The 20989-nt window shown below is 42.8% G+C and overlaps 1 protein-coding gene across 1 annotated transcript in view; it reads left to right on the forward strand.

Annotated features, from left to right (window-relative positions):
* Window positions 1-20989, forward strand: part of LOC140208008 (NACHT, LRR and PYD domains-containing protein 3-like) — a 66221-nt gene that overhangs the window by 42078 nt on the left and 3154 nt on the right. Inside the window, exons 8-12 of the mRNA XM_072276540.1 lie at window positions 366-644; window positions 1101-1288; window positions 9960-10131; window positions 10229-10294; window positions 19069-20806. Of these exons, the coding sequence (XP_072132641.1) occupies window positions 366-644; window positions 1101-1288; window positions 9960-10131; window positions 10229-10294; window positions 19069-20806 (2443 nt within the window). The remainder of the gene's footprint in view (window positions 1-365; window positions 645-1100; window positions 1289-9959; window positions 10132-10228; window positions 10295-19068; window positions 20807-20989) is intronic.

Below are 20989 nucleotides of genomic sequence, written 5' to 3' on the forward strand. Positions count from 1 at the left end.
GCTGACCTGTGTGTGATACAGGCAGTGGACAGTTTGTGACCCAGGGAGATTCTTGCTTGTGGAAGATAATCCCAGTGATATTTTCCGGTGTTACCTGACACTGTTCCATTAAGATCCCCTGGTTACAGTGTGTTCAACTGCTGCGTAGCCGATGATCAGTATTACTGTGTACATCCTGTTCTTTTTCTGCGAGTTGATGTGTCCAGTCACCGGCTTATCGGGATGGTCATCGTGCATTCACCAGCACAGTCCCAATCCAAATCTGGTCAGCCAGAGTCTGGGATCCAATGTACCTACCCAGTCTGAATCTGTTCTGCTCAGCTCTAAATCACGCTCGTTAACCTGCAATTCATCACTTATTTCAGGCGGGAAATTAAATTGGGTACAGGAGGTACTGAAGAGATTTATACCAGGCGGGTCACCGAGGGAAGCTGATCGGGACACGGTACCAAAACAGGATCGGATTGAGAGCAATGTCTCAGTTGAATGCAGTCCGACCGCAGAGGAGGGAGAGCAAAGTCAGCTCAGAGACAGTGGCATCGGAGACACTGATCAGAACCCTGGAACCGGTGCAAGTGAGGCGACTGTCTGTCAGCTCGGAAGCTCATTAAACACGGAATTGTCAAGTCCCCAACAAGGACCTGGTGAGTGAAATATGAGGGTGATGGGGTCACAGAATGCTGCAGGGTGGAGGGTAAATGTGAGGCCTTGTTGGAGGGCTAGTCAGAGGAGAGGGGAAATGTGTGAGTGTGGAAGAAGTGGTTTAGTGAGGCACCCATTAACCCACTACAGGGAATGTACTAGCGGCTCCGAGGATTTACAGGGTGTGTATTGGAGGAAATGCAGCTGTCCAGATAAGAGAGTATTTCTGGGATATGAATTAGGGGAAATGTATTCACCAGGAAGGTTTGTACTAAATATGGTCCTTCTGGTAATGTTAGCTCAGATCAGCGCTGGGTAGGTTTAAGGCCAGTGTTGGGGATTAGGAATAAATCAATTTTAATGGCTGAAGACCGGTGAACACTGATGTTCCAGGCATGATTGTTTTGTTGAGTTGGGTGAGAGCGGTGGAGATGAGGGATATTTGAGTTCGTGTCCAGATTCTCTTTTTATATTCACAGAGCCAGTGTTTACAATCTCTGACCTCCTGGCACAGGGGGGCGAAGATCGACTGTATCAACTGACAAAGTTCTACAGGGACAGACTGGAACAAGCGATTGAAGAAAAGGTTGAAAGACTCGGTTGGATGTTGACAGAGGAGGGACATTTCAGTAGAGAGGAAAATGAGGTGAGTGTATTTAGTGTATTGTCACCAAACTGCTGGTATCAGAGGGAATAGTGATCAATATTAATCTCCTGCACGTTCCAGGAGTTCTACATGACAATAGAGACGAAGGTTTCTGCCTTCTGTCTAGTAGACTTGTTTTCAGCTATTAAGGTGGGGAGCACTGGGACTACAGGTTTAGCGTCACCTTTTCCTCTCATGCCTGCTGTATTTATCAGTGTGATTATAAAAGCAGTGGCTGCTTATCTGGACTGTTGAACAGGCATTCAGTCCAAATTTAATCTTGCATCTTATCAGGACCGGCTGTCAAATTCACCTGAGATCATTAATCCAGGATGAGTACGAAACTGTCAGGTTGTAAATTGGGCCAACTGGCTTCACTGCGGTATTGAGGGAGGGAGTCTTGCTAACCACACTTGGTCTGGTCTCCATCTGAGTTCCCGAACAATGTATGACTCGCTTGTGTGGTCATAGAAAGGTACAGCACAGAAAAAGGCCATTTGGCCCATCTATTCCATGCCGGATGACATAAAATGCCTATTCCCATTGGCCTCCCCCAGGCCATGACGCTCTATAGCATTAACATTCATGTATCTATGCAGACTTCTCTTAACCACTTGTACCACTCGTTCTATACCTCTCCACCCTCTGAGTGAAGAAGTTTCCCCTCTTGTGCTCCTTGAACTTTTGACCTTTCATCCTTTACTCAAGACATCTTCTGTAGTACTTCTCTATGTCCGTGCAAAAAGCCTGCTTGCATTTACCCTACCTATACCCCTCATAATTGTTATACCTCTATCAAATCTCCCCTCAATCTTCTGTATTCCAAGGCATAAAGTCCTAACCTACTCAATCTTTTCTTATAACTCAGTTCCTCCAGTCCCGGCAACATCCTTGTAAATGTTCTCTGCACTCTTTCAACCTTCTTTACATCTGTCCTATAAATAGGTGACCGGACCTGCAGACAACACTCAAAATTAGGCCTCACCAACATCTTATACACACTGAACATCATGTCCCATCTCCTATACTCAATATTTTCATTTGTGAAGGCTATTGTGCCAACTACTTTCTTTCTGATCTATCCACCTTTGCTGCCACTTTTAATGAATTACGGACCTGTATTCCCAGTTTTACTTTGTTCTAACACACTCCTCAGTGCCTCGTCGTCACTGTATAAGATCGACCCTTCCAAAGTGCAGCACGTCACACTTGTCTGCATTAAATTGCATCGGTCATACTTCAGACCATTTCTCAGCTGGTTTAGATACCACTGCAAACGTTGGCAGTCTTCCTCACTCTCCACTACATGTACCCACTCTTGATGTCATCCGCAAGTTTGCTGATCCAGTAAACTGCATTTTCACTTCTAGATGGTTGATATTGATGACAAACAACAACGGACCCAACACCAATCCCTGTGGAACTGCATGAGTTATAAACTCCCAGTCAGAGATGCAGCAGTCTATTACAACTCTGTCTCCTTCCAAAAACACAATGTCTAAGCGCAGTGAATTGAATTGAATTGACTTTATTATTTACATACTTCACATACATGAGGAGCAGAATTCCTTACATTACGTCTCTGTCTGAATGGGCAATCTGCAATTCATAGTAATTTGTAATAAATAGTATGTACAACACGACACTTAATATACCATAGAAATACAATTGTATCAGCATGAATTTATCAGTCGGATGGCCTGGTGGAGGAAGCTCTTCCGTTGATCCTGGCTTTTATGCTGTGGTACCATTTCCCAGATGGTAGCAGCTGGAATAGTTTGTGATTGGGGTGTCTAGGGTCCCTAATTGTCCTTCGGGCCCTGTTTGCACACTTGTCTTTGTAAACACACAGCGGCTGTGTATCTGGACTGCTGAACAAGCATTCTGCTCAAAATTAATATCACACCTTGTCCAGACGGTTGATCAAATTCACCCAGGTTCATTAATACTAAGCTGTCAGATTAATCACTGAAGGAGGGAAACCTGCTAATCACACTTCTTCTAGTCTCACATGGTTCCATTTATTATCAGAGAATGTGTGCAACCTGAAACACTTGGTCTTCACAGACATCCACAAAGAACAGACGGACCCCAAAAGAATGAACGACAAAAACATTTAGAACTCCAGAGCCCCCCTCCCCTCCGCAACGGAAGCAGCAGTGAAGCATCATCCTCCTCCCTCCCCTTCCCATTTCAGCAAAAAAGAACTGTCAACGCACACCACCCAACAAGCTATAGCCAAGCACCGAAATAGAGACAATGATCTGCAGTAAATAAAAACTATAGCTTACCCGACAGTTCGAAATACCACACGTTCTGTCTCTCACTAACAACAGGCAGAGAGATGTCACCCTTTTCACAGGGAAATGGGAGACGAACAGTCAGTTACATTGTGAGTCTGCACTTTTTTATGACTCGAGAATTGGCAGCAAACTCTCCTGAACATTGAGAGAAAGAGCAGGTGGAAGCCTGATGTTCCTCCTCCTGCAACACATCAGTTGGTAACAGCGGTATGGAATCGCTTGTCCAAACACCTGGAGAATGTCGGAAAATGGCTGATCGGTCAGTGAGCTCCCAGGAATGGAAACTCATGGACGAGATCAGGGACTTTGATGGATGCCCAGCCACCTTGAGAAGGGAAAATCAGACATTAAAGGGAGGGGTTTAAGCAGTTGCCACAGATGAGATCGAAGTGGCAACTATTTAGCGCCATCTTAACCCCACCCAAGTTCCATCTGAGTTCCCAACCAAATACGTGGCTGACCTTTCATAGTCATAGAAAAGTACAGCACGGAAACAGGCCCTTCTGCCCATCTAGTTCATGCAGAACCATTTAAACCCTACTCCCATCAACCTGCACTTGGGCTACCACTGACATACAGGCTATCTACCCATAGTTGAGCTTGAGCTGGTAGCTCGTTTCACACCCTCTCACTCTCAGGTTTCTCCTCATGTTCCCCATGGCGTTCTGTAGTACCACCCAAACTTAGTGAGAAAAGCATGCTTGCAATTACCTTGCACACCTCCATGAAATCTCCCCTCAATCCTCTAAATTCCAAGGAACCTATTAAATCTTTCCTTATAACTCAGGTCCTCCAGTTCTGGCAACATCCTTATAAATTTTCCCTGTACTCTTTCAATCTTATTTTCATATTTCCTGTAAGTAGGTGACCAGAGCTGCACACAGTACTTCAGATTAGGGTTCAGCGATGTCTTTCACATGTTCAATATAGCATCCCATCTTCTGTGCTCAATATTTTCTTTTATGAAGGCTAATATGCCAAAAACCTTCTTTATGATCCTATTTACATGTACCGCCATTTCCTTCAGCTGCACACCTCAGTGTCCTACCATGCATTGTGTAAGACCTACCCTGGTGATCCTACCATAGTGTAAACTCTCACACCTGTTTGCATTAAATTCCACTTGCCATTTTTCAGCCTATTTTTATAGTTGGTCCAGATCTCGCTGCAAGCTTTGATGGTCTTCCTCACTCCACTACACCCCCAATATTGGTGTCATCTGCAATTTTGCTGATGCAATAAACGACATTATCATCCAAGTCGTGGAGATAGACGATAAACAATAATGGCCCCAGAACCGGGTCAGTAGTCACAGGCCACCAGTCCAAGATGCAACAATCTACTTCCAGTCTTTGGCATCCCACAAAGCCAATGTCTAATCTAACTTTCTCCCTCATCTTGAATGCCAAGCGACTGAACACGATCAATCTCCAATGTGGAAACTTGTCAAATGCTGTGCTAAAGACCATACAGACAATATCTTCTTACTTGCCTTCACCAACTTTCCCTCTGGTAACATTCTCAGAAATAAACTCTATAAGATGCTTCTACACAACCTCACCGGCATCACGAGGTTGCCCTGAAAGTGCAGAAAATGGACAAAACTGAAAGAAAAATGTCTGTTGAGGAGCTGGATATCTAATTGACAAGAGACAGGGATATGCTGTTTCGCGTCACTGTACATGGTCCTCACAAACAGTGATGGTAATGTCCTAGGTCTGGCCTATCCATCCATGAGTAATATTCGAAAATTAAGTGCATTACACCCTTGAGTGACTCTGTTCACATTGTGATTCATTGGCGCTATATGTAATTAATCAGATAGGCTTTATCCAAAGACCTCTGCTCATGCAAGAGGAGTAATCTATAAATATGTATGTTCATCAATAAATCCATCATCTTTAGCTTTCAAATTTACTGCTGTGGAACTTAAACCTTAAAATCCTTTTCACAGATGTAACTCTTCAGACCTCTTTTCAGTGAAACTGAGGGATTCTTTGCCAGCGCAGTAGACCATCAGGGAATTATGCTGATTTATTACATAATTATAGTTCATTATTCCTGTTATGGGAAATATTTCCATTTCCCTAATGTCAATCATTCTTTGAGATGCATCTTTGAAGCCTCAGGAAATCAGTACAGTTTTTTTTTTTCCTCAGGGCAATGTCCTGGGCCCATCCATCTTCAGTAGCATCCTCGATGACCTTCATTCCACCATAGATGTGACAATCTCAGTCATGAGACAGCAGCATAACAGTCCTAGCGTTCTGTTGTCTTTACATATCAATAATAAGAAAATAACATATAGAAGCATAAATGGGACTTCTGGCCCAACAATTCTGCTGCACATTTAGTCGTGATCTATGAACCCTCTCAACCGTATTCTCCTGCCTTCTCCCTGTAAACCTTGCAGAACTGACTAACCAATAACCTATGAACCTCCACTTTAAGTCTACTCGATGACTTGGTCTCCACAGCAGTCTGCCAATGAATTCTACAGGTTCACTACTCTCCAGCGAAATTAATTCTCCCTCATCAGTTCAATGTAGATGTTACCCTATTCTAATGCTGTGCTTTCTGGTTCTAGACTCCCCCGCTATAGGAAGCATCTAAGTACGCCTTTCAACATTCCATAAGTCTCAATGAGATTCCCCTCTCATCAGCTCCAGCGAGTACAGGTGCAGAGTTACGTACTATTCTTCATACATTAACACTTTCCTTATAGCGATCCTTCTCTTTATTCTACTCTGAACCTTGTTGAATGCCATCACACCTGTTCTAAAATCAGGGACCAAAACTGCTCACAATATGCAAGTGCAGTCTTGCCAATGTCTTGTAAGGTCTCAACATTAGACCCGTGTTCTTGCAGTCTAATCCTTTCGAAATCTTCTCGCATTTGCCTTCCAACTCAACCTGCAAGGTATCCTGCACTTGGTCTCCGAAGATCCTTTGAAACTCTGATTTCTTCTTTTTCTGCCGGATACTAAAATAGTCAACATTTTCATTACTTCTAGAAAATTGCATACCAATCTACTTCCCTATACTATATTCCACCTGACACTGCTTTGTCCATTTTTCCAATCAGTCTATGTCCTTCTGATAACTGTCCTTCCTCAAGGCTTCCTGTTAGACCATGAAATATAGGAGCAGAAGTAGGCCATTCACCCCATCGAGTCTGCTCTGCCATTCTATCATGGCGGATCCAATACTTCCAGTAATCCTAACTCCTCTGCTATTTCCCCATACCCTTTGATGCCCTGGCTAATCAAAAATCTATCTATCTCTGCCTTAAGTACACACAATGACGTTGCCTCCACAGCCGCTTGTGGCAACAAATTCCACAGATTTACCACTGATGCAATTTCTCCGCATCTCCGTTCTAAATGGAAGTCCTTCAATCCTGAAGCCGTGCCCTCCTGTCCTAGATTCCCCTACCATGGGAAATGACTTTGCCATATAAAACCTGTTCAGGACTTATAACATTCAGAATGTTTCTATGAGATTCCCCACACATTCTCCTGAACTCCAGGGAATACAGCCCAAGAGCTGCCAGACGGTCCTCATACGGTAAACCTTCTATTCCTGGAATCATTCTTGTGGATCTTCTCTGAACCCTCCCCAATGTTAGCATACCTAAAATAAGGAGCCCAAAACTGCGCACAAAACTCCAAGTGTGGTCTCATGAGTGCCTCATAGAGCATCAACATCACATCCCTGCTCTTATATTCCATACCTCTAGAAATGAATGCCAACATTACATTCGCCGCCTTCACAACTGACTCAACCTAGAGGTTAACCTTTAGGGTATCTCGCACAAGGGCTCCCAAGTCTCTTTGTGTCTCGGCATTTTGAATTCTCTCCCCATCTAAATAATAGTCTGGCCATTTATTTTTTTCCACCAAAGTGCATAGCCGTGCACTTACCAACACTTATTTTCCCATCCCCCTAAACTATCTAAGTTTCCCTGCAGGCTCTGTTTGCTCAACACTACCCGCTCCTCAAACTACCTTTGTATACTCCGAAAATTTAGCCACAAATCCCTTAATACCGTAGTCCAAATCATTGACATACATTCTAAAAAGTAATGGTCGCAACACCGACCCCTGTGGAACTCCACTGGTAACCGGTAGCCAGCTAGAATAGGATCCCTTTATTCCAACTTTCTGTTTTCTACCGACCAGCCAATGCTCTCCCCATGCTAGGAACTTTCCTGTAATTCCATGGCCTCCTATCTTGCTAAGCAGCCTCATGTGAGGCACCGTGTAAAGGTGTTATCAGGTATCTGTTCCTCAATGTATCTTCATATTGACTTCAAACTTGGCCATAAAGCCATCAGTTCTGTCATCAAAATCATTGACATATAATTGAAAAGAAAATACCCCAATCAAATCATGCAGAACACCACTAGTCGCCAACATCCAACAAGAAAAGGACCTCTTTGTTCCCACTCTTTGCTTCCTGACAGTCAGCCAAAAGTTTCCCTGGAGAAACCATAGTTCCTCTATCCATGCCAGCATCTTTCCTCTCTTACCATGGGCTCTTATCTTGTTAAACCGTCTCATGTGCGGTACCAAGTCAAAAATCGTCTGATAAACCAAGGAATTAGCATGCACTGACTCTCCTTTGTCGATACTGCTTTTTATTTCCTGAAGGAATTCCAACAGATTTGTCAGGCAAGATTTTTCTTAATGGACATTGACTCATTTTATCATGTGCCTCCAAATACCCCAAAACCTCCTCAGTAGTGGACTCCCAACATCTTCCAACCTTCGGTCAAGTTAACAAGCCTATAATTCCCTTTCTTCTGTCTCCCTCCTTTCTTGAAGAGACTGGAGTGAGATTTAAAATCTTCCAGTCCTCCATAACCATTCCAAACTCTAGTGTTTCTTGAACAATCACTACTAGTACTTCCACAATCTCTTAAACTACCTCTTTTGGAAGCAAAGGGGTGTAGTCTATCTTGGTCATGAAATTCATCTATCTTCAGAGCTTTCAGCTTCCCCAGCACCTTCTCCTTAATAATTGCAACTACACTCACTTCTGCCCCAGACATTCTCAAATTTCTGGCACATTTCTCATGTCTTCTGCAGTGAAGGCTGACGTAAAATACTTCCTGTTATCTCACGCTATTCTTTATCCGCCTGCTACTGCCATATCTTCCTGGTTTACTGTGTGCTCTATTGCTTCTCTTTCATTATTTATGTATCTGAAGAACCTTTTGGTAAGCTCCTTTGAATTATTATCTAGCTCCTTTCATATTTCACATTTTGCCTGCTTAAGGCTTTTTAGCTGTCTTCTGTTGGTTTGAAAAAGCATCCCAGTCCTCTAGTTTTCCACCATTTTTGCTATGTTTTATGCCCCCTTCTTGGCTTTTGTGCTGGTTTTCCTGAGTTCTTTGTCAGCCATGTTTGCTCATCCTACCTTTAAAACAATTCTTCATCTTTAGGACTATCTATCCTGCACCCCTGAAATGCTCCCAGAGATTCCAGCTATTCTTGCTCTGCATCATTGCTGCTAGACTCTTTGTCCAATTTGCCAGGTCCCCTCTAATGTCTCTGTAATTCCCTTTATTAGACTGTAATACTTATAGATCTAACTTTACCTTCTTCCTCCCAAACTTCAGGGTGAGCTCTATCATATTGTGATCACTGTCTCCTGAGGTTCCTTTGCCTTAAGCTCCCTAATCAAATCTTCCTCAATGTGCAACACAGAATACGGATCCACCTTTCCCATAGTGGCTTTAACCACAAGATGCTTTAAAAAACAACTCATAGGCAATTGACAAATTCCCCTTCTTGGGATTCAGCACCATCCTTATTTTCGAAAAAAGGCACCTGCATATTGATATCCCTGAAGAATATTTTAACGTCGACCTTTCCGCATGCCTTTTCGATCTCCCATTGTAATTCGTAGCCTACATCCTGGCTAATATCATTTCCATCAGCGTCATTTTACACTTGCAGTTTCTTAACTCTACCCACAAGGCTTTTACATTGTCTAATCTAATGTCACCTCTTTCTAAGGATTTTTTAAATCAACAGAGTCAACCCAACCCCCCTGCCTGTCTTTTTGATACGATATGTATCCCTGTGTATAAGCACCCAAGTATGATCTTCTTTCAGCCATGACTTCGTGATGACTGCTCTCCATTTGTTTTCAGTTTCTTGTTTATTCATTCACCGTATTTATTTAGAATTTGCTTCAGTTACTGCTTCTCTGTTGTAATGACTGAACCCAGGGAGGATGAGGCAGTGGACATGTGACTGCATATGTTTTGAAGCTACCAGGACCATGAACAGATATTTTACTCCACATTCTGCATGTCTTTCTCTCTGCTCCACAATATATTCATTACTTCCTTTTTGTAGAAAGTCACTGAACTGACAGAGAATGGAAACCGGACAGAGAGTTCCACACTCTTCCTCAGCTTGGTGATGGGGAAAGGCTCCCGGGTCCGGAGGGCGATGTGGGAATCCTTTATGACATGGAGGACTGAGTTACCAAAGTTGGACAAAGTACTGAAGGAAATACAGGAGCTCGGTATGTTAAAGCCACACACTGAATGCAAAGGCATATTTAAATAAACAGTTTTAGTTATATTAGTTCTGTTTTCATGAGAGCTTTCTGATTTAAACAGGCCCTGATCTGCAGGAATACTTGTACATCGCCCGAGGGTTATCTGAGTTACCCACTCAACTGATAGGTGAGTGATAAAATGCACCGTTCAAACCACATCTCAAATGTTAGACTGTGACTTGGCAGAAACTGGGAATCAAAATTCACCATAAATCTTTCGCTGATCTCTGGATTCAGGTTACAATTCAGAGAATCTCTCGTTGCAGCCTGAATATTCTACAACGTTTTTTTATTAATCCAGCTGTTGGTTCGCTGGCGCCTTCACTTCAGGTCCTAATGTTATGGGAATCTCCACACACCCCAGGCAGTCTCCTGATACACTGCATCTTCCAGCCCAGGTGACTTTTCTTTCTTCCGACCAATTACAATTGCCTCAGTCAGTGCATTCCAGGCACCCACCACTCTGCGAAAAAAAAAAAAAAAAAACAGCGTACATGTTTTGTAAATGCTATCGCAGCTTAACCAAATGCCCTCTGGTAATAGGCACTTCAATCATGGGTAAAAAACAAACTGTAGGCTGTCTACTCAAACTGTGTCTCTCTCAATCATACATCATGTCATGTCAGAACTTCAGAGTAAACAAATCAAGTTAATCAAAACTCTCCTTGTTGCACATGTTCTCCAATCCAGGCAACATCCCGGTGAAGCCATTCTGAAAGAATGCTGTCAGAGTATGAACGATTTTAAAGAACAACTGATAATAGACGTAATTTTATATGTAGCCAGGAGCAAAAGCAGAAATCGTTCGTGTTATATTGACTATCAACAAAGAAACATTTTATTCTGTCCCTCATTCATGGTTAATAGAAGTTTCTAATATACAAGAAGCACTCAATACTTGTGAAATTTCTACAACACCTGATGGAGCATTGGCGTACATAATCACCGTATTAACAACCATGTTTATCAATACAAACTTGGGCATTTTCCAGAGCGATTTGCTAAGCCCACTATTGCTCTCTATAGCTTTAAATCTGCTCTCTAATTTACTGAATGGGACAGAAATCATGTCTCAAATCAGGAAAAAAAACAAACAAATTCTATCTTTATTCTCCTAAACATGGATGATTCGAAATTATTCGCTGTTGCATTAGTAAAGCTAAAATAATTTATATATAGTATTGGTTGCATATGTATTTGTCCACTTCAAGTTAAAATTTAGTCAATGCGTTTAGTCTGTGCGGATCAGCTTTGCACATCTGGACAGTGTAATACCTCCCCTTTCTTTTTACAAAACTGCCCGAGCTCTGTCAGATTGCATGGGGATCATGAGTGAGCAGTTCTTTTCAAGTCACAGTTCTCCTACATCAGGTTTTCCTCCAATATTTCCCTGTATTTTGCCTTCTACCTTCACAAGCTTTCCAGAGCTTGCTGCAGTGAAGCAATCCCACAGCTTGATGCAGCCACCAACATGCTTCACGGTAAGTATGGTGTGTTTTTGAAGGAGTGTGACGTTTTGCTTACGCCAAATCTACTAGCATTTGGTCTAATAGCCAGGAAGCTCAATTTTGGTTTCATCAGACCTTAGCACCTTCTTCCAGCTGACTTCAGAGTATCCGACATGCCTTCTAGCAAACTGTATCTGAGATTTCATGTGAGTTTTTTTTTTCAACAGTGTCTTTCTCTTTACCAATCACCCATAAAGCTGCGACTCGTGAAGCACCCAGGCAACAGTTGCTGCATGCACAGTCTCTCCCATCTCAGCCACTGAAGCTTGTAACTCCTCCAGAGTTGTCATATGTTTCTTGGTGGCATCACTCACTAGTCTCCTTTTTGCACAGGTACTCAGTTTTGGAGGACTTCCTTCTCTAGGTAGATTTTAGAGTTCCGCCATGTTATTTCCACTTCTTGATGAGTGACTTAACTGTACTCCGTGGGATACGCAGTGACTTGGGAATGTTCCTGCATCCATCTCCTGACTAGTGATTATCAAAAACCTTTTTGCAGTGTTACTTGGAGTGTTCTCCTGTCTTCATGTTATAGTTTTTGCCACGATACAAACTGACCTGAAGTCGGACATTGCAGATACAGGTGTATTTTACTAAATCAATTGAAACGACTGTGTGGGTGCACACATACAAGTAGCAAATGTCATTCAAAAAAATCTCGCTTTAGTATACAAACTGAAAAAAACTATGAAAACAATCCTGATTCACTTGTACAGTCTTGCTGTCATGCTGTGATTGATCCATTATAACTGTCCGGATATAATTTTCCAGGATAAACAAGTAAAAACAGCTTATTTAATAGATAGAGATTCCAAATAGACATAACTTACAGAAATCATTTAATGAAAAACCCCAGATATATGCTGAATTAAATGAGGAAATTGAAAGTCTGTGGGACATGAACAAGGTATGCATTGTCCCACAGTAATATTGACAACTGGTATCATCCCAAAAGTACTACACAATAGTATTAAACAATTAGGTCCACATATGTAAATCTACGGAAAGCCACAATAGTATACACAACGACAGTAGTCTAAAATTTCCTACAATTCAGAACTGAATGTGCCGGACTATGTCCGTAGCTCACGATTTACTGGTTTGAGCTGGAAAAAAAAATAAAAATATTAACTTACTTATAAAGCACTTTTCATCCAGACGACGTCATTTAAATTGCATGGAGTAAAGTGCAAACTAGCAAATAAAAGACAAAATGTTGTCAGTCATAACCAAGTTTCAATGAAACGTTTTGTGCTGGCGTTTAAAAGTGACAACCGGTGTCTCCATCCCTTAACAGTAGCTGCAAAAGTCTTTGTCACCCTATTCATATACAGTGGCATGCAAAAGTTTGGGCACCCTGGAACAAAATTTCTGTTACTGTGAATAGCGAAGCGAGTAAAGATGACCTGATTTCCAAAAGACATAAAGTGAAAAACGACACATTTCTTTAATATTTTAAACAAGATTACTTTTTTTTTTTAAATTTCCATCTTTTACAGTTTTAAAATAACAAAAAAGGAAAACGGCGCGAAGCAAAATTTTGGGCACTCTTCATGGCCAGTACTTAGCAACGCCCTCTTTGGCAAGTATCACAGCTTGTAATCGCTTTCTGTAGTCAGCTAAGAGTCTTCCAATTCTTGTTTGGGGGATTTTCGCCCATTCTTCCTTGCAAAAGTCTTCTGGTTCTGTAAGATTCTTGGGCCATCTTGCATGCACTGCTCTTTTGAGGTCTGTCCACAGATGTTCGATGATGTTTGGGTCAGGGGACTGTGAGGGCCATGGCAAAACCTTCAGCTCGCGCCTCTTGAGGTAGTCCATTGTGGATCTTGAGGTGTGTTTAGGATCATTATCCTGTTGTAGAAGCCATCCTCTTTTCATCTTCAGCTTTTTTTTTCCATGTAGGGACCAATGACGTGAGTAGGAAGCGTGAGGAGGTCCTGAAAGGAGCATTTAGGGAGTTAGGCGCCAAGTTAAAGGACAGGACCTACAGGATAGCAATCTCAGGATTGCTACCAATGCCATGTGCAGGCGGGTTTAGAAATAGTAAGATAGCGTAGATCAACACGTGGCTGAAGACATGGTGCAGGAGGGAGGCCTTCAGATTTATAGATAATTGGGCTGTTTTCCAGTGAAGTGGGGACCTGTTCTGGCGGGATGGTCTGAACTAGAGGGAAACAAATATTCTTGCAGGTAGGTTTACTAGAGAGGCTCCAGTGGATTTAAACTAGATACAATGGGGGAGGGGAACCAGAGTGTAGGAACAGATGTATGGAAGAAGGAAGAAAAAGAAGATAGTAAGGCTGCTTGCACCGTTATTGATAAACAGACAATAGAGGTGAAAAATTTCTTAAATGCATTTATTTTAATGCTAGGAGTATTGTAAGAAAGGTGGATGAACTTAGAGCATGGATTGACACCTGGAAGTATGATGTAGGTATTAGTGAAATATGGTTGCAGGAGGAGTGTGATTGGCAGATAAATATTCCTGTGATAGAATCGGAGTGACAAGAGGGGGAGGTATTGCATTGCTTGTCAGAGAAAATATTACAGCGGTGCTCTGGCAGGATAGATTAGAGGGCTCGTCCAGGGAGGCTATTTGGGTGGAATTGAGGAATGGGAAAGGTGTAGTAACACTTAGAGGGGTGTATTATAGACCACCTAATAGGGAGCGAGAATTGCAGGAGAAAATCTGTAAGGAGATAGCAGATATTTGTAGTAAGCACAAGGTTGTGATTGTGGGAGATTTTAGTTTTCCACACATAGACTGGGAAGCCCATGCTGTAAAAGGTCTGGATGGTTTGTAGCTTTTTAAATGTGTGCAGGATAGTTGTTTGCAGCAATACATAGAAGTAGCAACTGGAGAGGGAGCAGTGTTGGATCTCCTGTTAGGGAATGAGATGGGTCAGGTGACGGAGATATGTGTTGGGGAGCACTTCGGGTCCAGTGATCACAATGCCATTACTTTCAATACAATTATAGAGAAGGATAGGTCTGGACCCAGGTTTGAGATTTTTGATTAGAAAAAGGCTAACTTTGAGGAGATGCGAAAGGATTTAGAAGGAGTTTAGTGGGACAATTTGTTTTATGGGAATCGATGTAATAGAGATATGGAGGTGATTTAAAGGTGAAATTTTGAGGGTACAGAATCTTTATGTTCCTGTTAGGTAGAAAGGACAGGCTAAAAGTTTGAGAGAGCCATGGTTTTCAAGGATTATTGGAAACTTGGTTCGGAAAAAGAGAGATATCGACAATAAATATAGGCAATATAGGTACTTGAAGAATATAAAGAAAGTAAAAAGAATCTTAAGAAAGAAATTAGGAAATCTAAAAGAAGATACGAGGTTGCTTTGGCAGGTAAGGTGAAAATAAATCCAAAGGGTTTCTACAGTTATATAAATAGGCAAAGGATAGTGAGGGATAAAATTTATCCCTTAGAGAACCAGAGTGGACAGCGCTGTGTGGAGCCAAAGGAGATGGGGGAGAATTTGAACAATTTCTTTTCTTCGGTATTCACTAAGGAGAAGGATATTGAATTGTGTAACGTAAGGGAAACAAGTAGGGAAGTTATGGAAACTATGATGATTAAAGAAGAGGAAGTACTGGTACTTTTAAGGAATATGAAAGTGGATAAGTCTCCAGTTCCTGACAGGATATTCCCGAGGACCTTGAGGGAAGTTAGTGAAGAAATTGCAAGGGCTCTGACAGTAACATTTCAAATGTCATTAGAAACGGGGATGGTGCCGGAGGATTGGCGTATTGCTCATGTAGTTCCATTGTTTAAAAATAGTTCTAAGAGTAAACCTAGCAATTATCAGCCTGTAAGTTTGACGTCAGTGGTGGTAAGTTAATGGAAAGTATTCTTAGAGATGGTATATATAATTATCTGGATAGACAGGGTCTGATTTGTGCGTGGAAGGTCATGTTTGACAAATCTTACTGATTTTCTGAAGAGGTTACTGGGAAAGTTGACGAGGGTAAAGCAGTGGATGTTGTCTTTCTGGACTTCAGTAAGGCCTTTGACAAGGCTCCACACGGAAGGTTAGTTAGGAAGGTTGAATCGTTAGGTATTAATATTGAAGTAGCAAAATGGATTCAACAGTGGCTGGATGGGAGATTCCAGAGAGTAGTGGTGGATAACTGTCAGGTTGGAACCGATGTCTAGTGGTGTGCCTCAGGGATCTGTACTGGGTCCCATGTTGTTTGTCATATCCATTAATGATGTGTATGATGTGGTGGTAAATTGGATTAGTAAGTATGCAGATGATACGAAGATAGGCGTTGTGGATAATGAAGCAGGTTTTCAAATCTTGCAGAGATATTTCGGCCGGTTAGAAGAGTGGGCTGAAAAATTTCAGATGGAGATTAATGCTGATAAGTGTGAGGTGCTACAATTTGGTAGAACTAATCAAAAGAAGACATGCATGGTAAATGGTAGGGCATTGAAGAATGCAGTAGAACAGAGTGGTTTAGGAATAATGGTGCATAGTTCCCTGAAGGTGGAATCTCACGTGGATAGGGTGGTGAAAAAAGCTTTTGGTAAATTGGCCTTTACGTATCAGAGCATTGAGTATAGGAGTTGGGATGTAACGTCAAAATTGTACAAGGCATTGGTAAGGCCAAAATTGGAGTATTGTGTACAGTTTTGGTCAGCGAATTATAGGAAAGATGTCAATACAATAGAGAGCAAGATTTACTAGAATGTTACCTGTGTTTCAGCCCCTGAGTTACAGGGAAAGGTTGAACAAGTTATGTCTTTATTCCTTGTAGCGTAGAAGGTTGAGGAGGGGCTTTATAGAGGTATTTAAATTTATGACGGAGATAGATAGAGTTGACGTGGATAGGCTTTTTCCATTAAGTGTAGGGGAGATTCAAACAAGGGGACATGAGTTGAGAGTTAGGGGGCAAAAGCTTAGGGGTGAACGAGGGGGAACCTCTTTACTCAGAGTGGTGGCTGTATGGAACTAGCTTCCAGTGGAAGCGGTAGAGGCAGGTTCGATATTGTCATTTCAAGAAAAATTGGATAGGTATATGGACAGGAAAGGAATGGAGGGTTATGAGCTGAGTGCAGGTCGGTGAGACTAGGTGAGAGTAAGCGTTCGGCACGGACTAGAAGGGACGAGATGGCCTGTTTCCGTGCTGTAATTGTTATACGGTTATATATGATCGATTCTCCCCGATGCTTGACAGTTGGAGAGGTGTTCTTTTCATGAAATTCTGCACCCTTTTTTTCCTCCAAACATACCTTTCTCTTTGCGGCCAAAAAGTTCTATTTTAACTTCATCAGTCCACATGACTTGTTTCGAAAATGCATATTTTTTTTAGGTCTTTCTGTGCTAACCTCTGACGCTGAATTTTGTGGTGCGGATGCAGGTAAGGTTTTCTTCTGATGACTCTTCCATGAAGGTCATACTTGTGCAGGTGTCGCTGCATAGTAGAGCTTTGCTAAATCTTCCTGAAGGTCTTTTGCAGTCAAATGGTCGTTTTGATTTGCCTTTCATAGCAATCCTACGTGCAGTTCTCTCGGAAAGTTTTCTTGGTCTTCCAGACCTCAACCTGACCTCCAAAGTTCCTTTTATCTGCCATTTCCTAATTACATTACGAACGGAGGAAACGACAACCTGAAAACGCTTTGCTATTTTGCTATAGCCTTCTCCAGGTTTCTGGGCGTCACTTATTTAAATTTTCAGTGTGTTAGGCAGCTGCTTAGAGCCCATGGCTGCTGATTGTTGGGACAAGGTTTGAGGAGTCAGGGTATTCATAAAGCTTTGAAATTTGCATCACCTGCATTTTGCATCGTGCTCCTTTCCTTTTTTCACTCTAAAATTGTACACTAATCTTGCTTAAAATGTCGAAAGTAATGTTTCATCTATAACTTTATGACTTTTAGAGATCGATTCATCTTCTACTCACTTAACTATTCACAATAACAGAAATTTTGACCAGGGGTTCCCAGTGTACAAATGTGCCTCAGAATTTTATATTTTAGGTGTTGAATTCTATATTTTAGCAGCATAGTTTTAAAACAACCTGGCGCAGCTCCTTTGCCCTTGTAACTTATTGTTTGCCTGCACTGCAATTTTTGACAACTGCAACACTGCTTCCATGTGATAATAATAGACCAATTTACCGACTTATTTTATGGCACCCCTTGGTTCCTTAAAATTGTTACAACCGTGGGTGGTAGTGGGGATAAGCTTCCATAACCTGTTATTGCTCCCAGTGGCATGCGACTCAAATAGCCTCCCAAAACCAAGTCCAGATCCTGGCCTTCATGTGTGGAAAAGCGACTAAGCCCGGCAGAAATGGTTGACTGGCGCTTTTGAACCTGTTGCTTTGGGCAGATGGGGCTTGTCAGCCATTGTTGGCAGATTGTCCAGGAGAGAGAACACTCTGATCTCAAAACTCCACTGCCCTGCAACTCTGCACCTCATGCGGAAGACTTTGGGAGTAAACCCGCAGGGCAACACCTGAAGCTGGAGATGGAGCACCTGAGGCAGACGTAGGTTGTGTTCGATGCAGACTGGCAACACTTCTGGTGCCAAGCTGTATCAGGCTCTGCTCTTCCTTTGGGTTCATCAGGTGCATGGAGAGAGGGAGCTTCCTACATGGTTAAGAGCTTGCACTCCATAGCGTAGTGTCCTGGCTTGCGTATCTAGTCAGCTGGGGCGCAACGCCCATGGTCAACCCAGACAGACGGAAGCCACATAAGACAACATCTCACATCCCAGTGCCAGACTCATCAGTAGCAGTTGCCAAGACTTCACCACCCTCTCTCAGAAGCATGGTGCACATCACTGAGACACTTGTGGTCTCTCCCATTCAAGGAGATTCCTTTCCACCTTTCTGCACCTCCACCTTCACTGAAACTGAAAATTGCCCATTTTTTTCTTGTCATTCTGGTGGGATGTTGCTCTGAAACTTCTCAGTGATTCTTTGTACAGATGCTGCCGAACTTGAGTATTTCCTACATATTCTGCTCCTGTTTTGATGCAAAAGCAGTGGACACCTGTGACTCCCCAGTGTGCAGCTTTGCCAAAATGCACAGTGCCCTGCTCTCCATATTTCCACACCAGATCAACATTAACTCTGTCTGTTAATGAAGCAAACAACGCTTTAAATGTAGTGAAATGTCGTTCCACGGAACTGAAGTCAGGATTGCAACAGGACACCGGGGAATGTTCACCTTCACAAATAGTACCAGAAAATGTGAAATTCTGGGAACTCCATCACTGACAATTCCGGTATCTGTGAACAGAACTTTACTTCGTGCCCCGATATCCATGGAATCATTGAATTCCTGTAATCTCAAACACTGAATCTTGAAATGCAATTATAAAGCTCTTTGTTAGGTGAGCCATTTAACATTTTGACTATGTCTCTGTTCCCATGGAAGATGTTCAACAGAAACACAAGGAGACTCTGCGGGCACAAACTGAAGCACTGAGAGTGAACACCATCCTGATGAGGGAGAAGGTGAAGGTTTTCCAGCTGGTTGATCGATACGCTGAGCTCACGGTCATTTCCACTGTTCGAGAGCGGAGACTGGTAGAACATGAACTGCTGGCGAGAGGCAGAGTCCATGAGGAGTGGAGACAGAAACATCTCCGCCAAGAGCTGGAAAAAATCCAGACTGACCAGTTATTCCAGAGCAGCTTTTCCCGGAATAAATGCAAATCTGGAAGTTCGGCAACAGTGGCTGGAGTCCCAGGGATCGGGAAAACAACAATGGTACAAAAGATTGTTTATGACTGGGCCACAGGGACAATATACCAACAATTCCAGTTTGTCTTCAGTTTCAAATTCCGGGAGTTAAACTCCATTAACACTAGAATAAATCTGAGGGAACTGATTCTGGATCAGTATCCTTATTTCGGGAATATCCTGAGAGAGGTCTGGAAGAACCCAGAGGGATTGCTGTTTATATTCGATGGTTTGGATGAATTCAAACACAAAATTGATTTTGCTGACAGTCGGAGAGATACAGAACCCAAGCACCAGTGCCCAGACCCCGAGTGGTGGTGTGAAGTATCGGATATTGTGTACAGTTTAATCCAGCACAAACTGCTCCCAGGGTGTTCAGTGCTGGTGACCTCCCGCCCCACTGCGTTACATTTATTGGAAAAGGCAGAAATCAGTGTCTGGGCTGAAATCCTGGGATTTGTTGGTGAGGAACGGAAGGAATATTTCATCAAGTATTTTGAAGAACAGACAGTGGCGGCAGCTGTTTTTAAACACGTGGAGGAGAACGAGATCCTGTACACCATGAGCTACAACCCCTCCTACTGCTGGATCCTCGCTCTGGCACTGGGCCCTTTCTTCACACAAAGAGACAGGGACCCACAGCGAGTTCCCAAGACCATCACCCAGCTGTATTCCTACTATATTTACAACATCCTGAAAAACCACGGCCGTGAGATTGAGAACCCCCGTGACGTGTTTCTCAGCGTTGGTCAGATGGCCTTCAGTGGAGTGTCCAAGAATAAGATAGTATTTACAGATGCAGATTTGATCAACTATGATCTGCAGCCTTCCCAGTTCCTGTCCGGGTTCTTGATGGAGCTTTTGGAGAGAGAGGATTCTGCCCGGTGTGTGGTGTACACATTCCCACACCTCACCATCCAAGAGTTTGTAGCTGCAGTCGCAAAATTCCTGACTCTACGTCCCAGGAAAATCCTGAAATTCCTCACTGAAGCCCACAGCACGACAGATGGGCGATTTGAGGTATTTCTCCGTTTTATTGCTGGTCTCTCCTCGCCCGTGACAGCTCGGGGCCTGGAGGAGTTTCTGGGTTCATTTCCTCATGAAACAACCTGCCGTGTGATTGACTGGGTGAGGGAGGAGGTTAAACGCCAAAGTGGAAACACATGGAGTGAAACTGGTAAAAGGAGCCTCTTGAACGCATTGCACTACCTGTTTGAGTCTCAGAATCGTGGACTGGTTCAGGCTGCAATGAGATCTGTGGAAACACTTTCATTCCGTGGAATGACACTGACTCCGATTGACTGTGCTGTCCTGTCTCATGTCATCGGACTCTGTGATACAATAAAACACCTCGACCTTTGGAACTGCCACATTCAGTGTGAAGGAATCCAGCGGCTGGGACCCGGGCTGTACAAGTGCCAGGAGCTGAGGTAACTTGATTTATTTCTGACTCTGAACTGTGAAACTGTTCCATTGTGTTGTTTCAACGTAAAGGGTTTGGATAAAAACAGATCAGATTTAAAGAATAGTGACAAATATCAGGGGTTCGGACAGTAATTCCCCAAGGACTTGGGGAGGTTTCTGTTTTTCCTTGCGAGGGGATATTGGAGTCT

The sequence above is a fragment of the Mobula birostris genome, chromosome 13 (genome assembly GCF_030028105.1).
Source record: "Mobula birostris isolate sMobBir1 chromosome 13, sMobBir1.hap1, whole genome shotgun sequence".
Taxonomy (NCBI): domain Eukaryota; kingdom Metazoa; phylum Chordata; class Chondrichthyes; order Myliobatiformes; family Myliobatidae; genus Mobula; species Mobula birostris.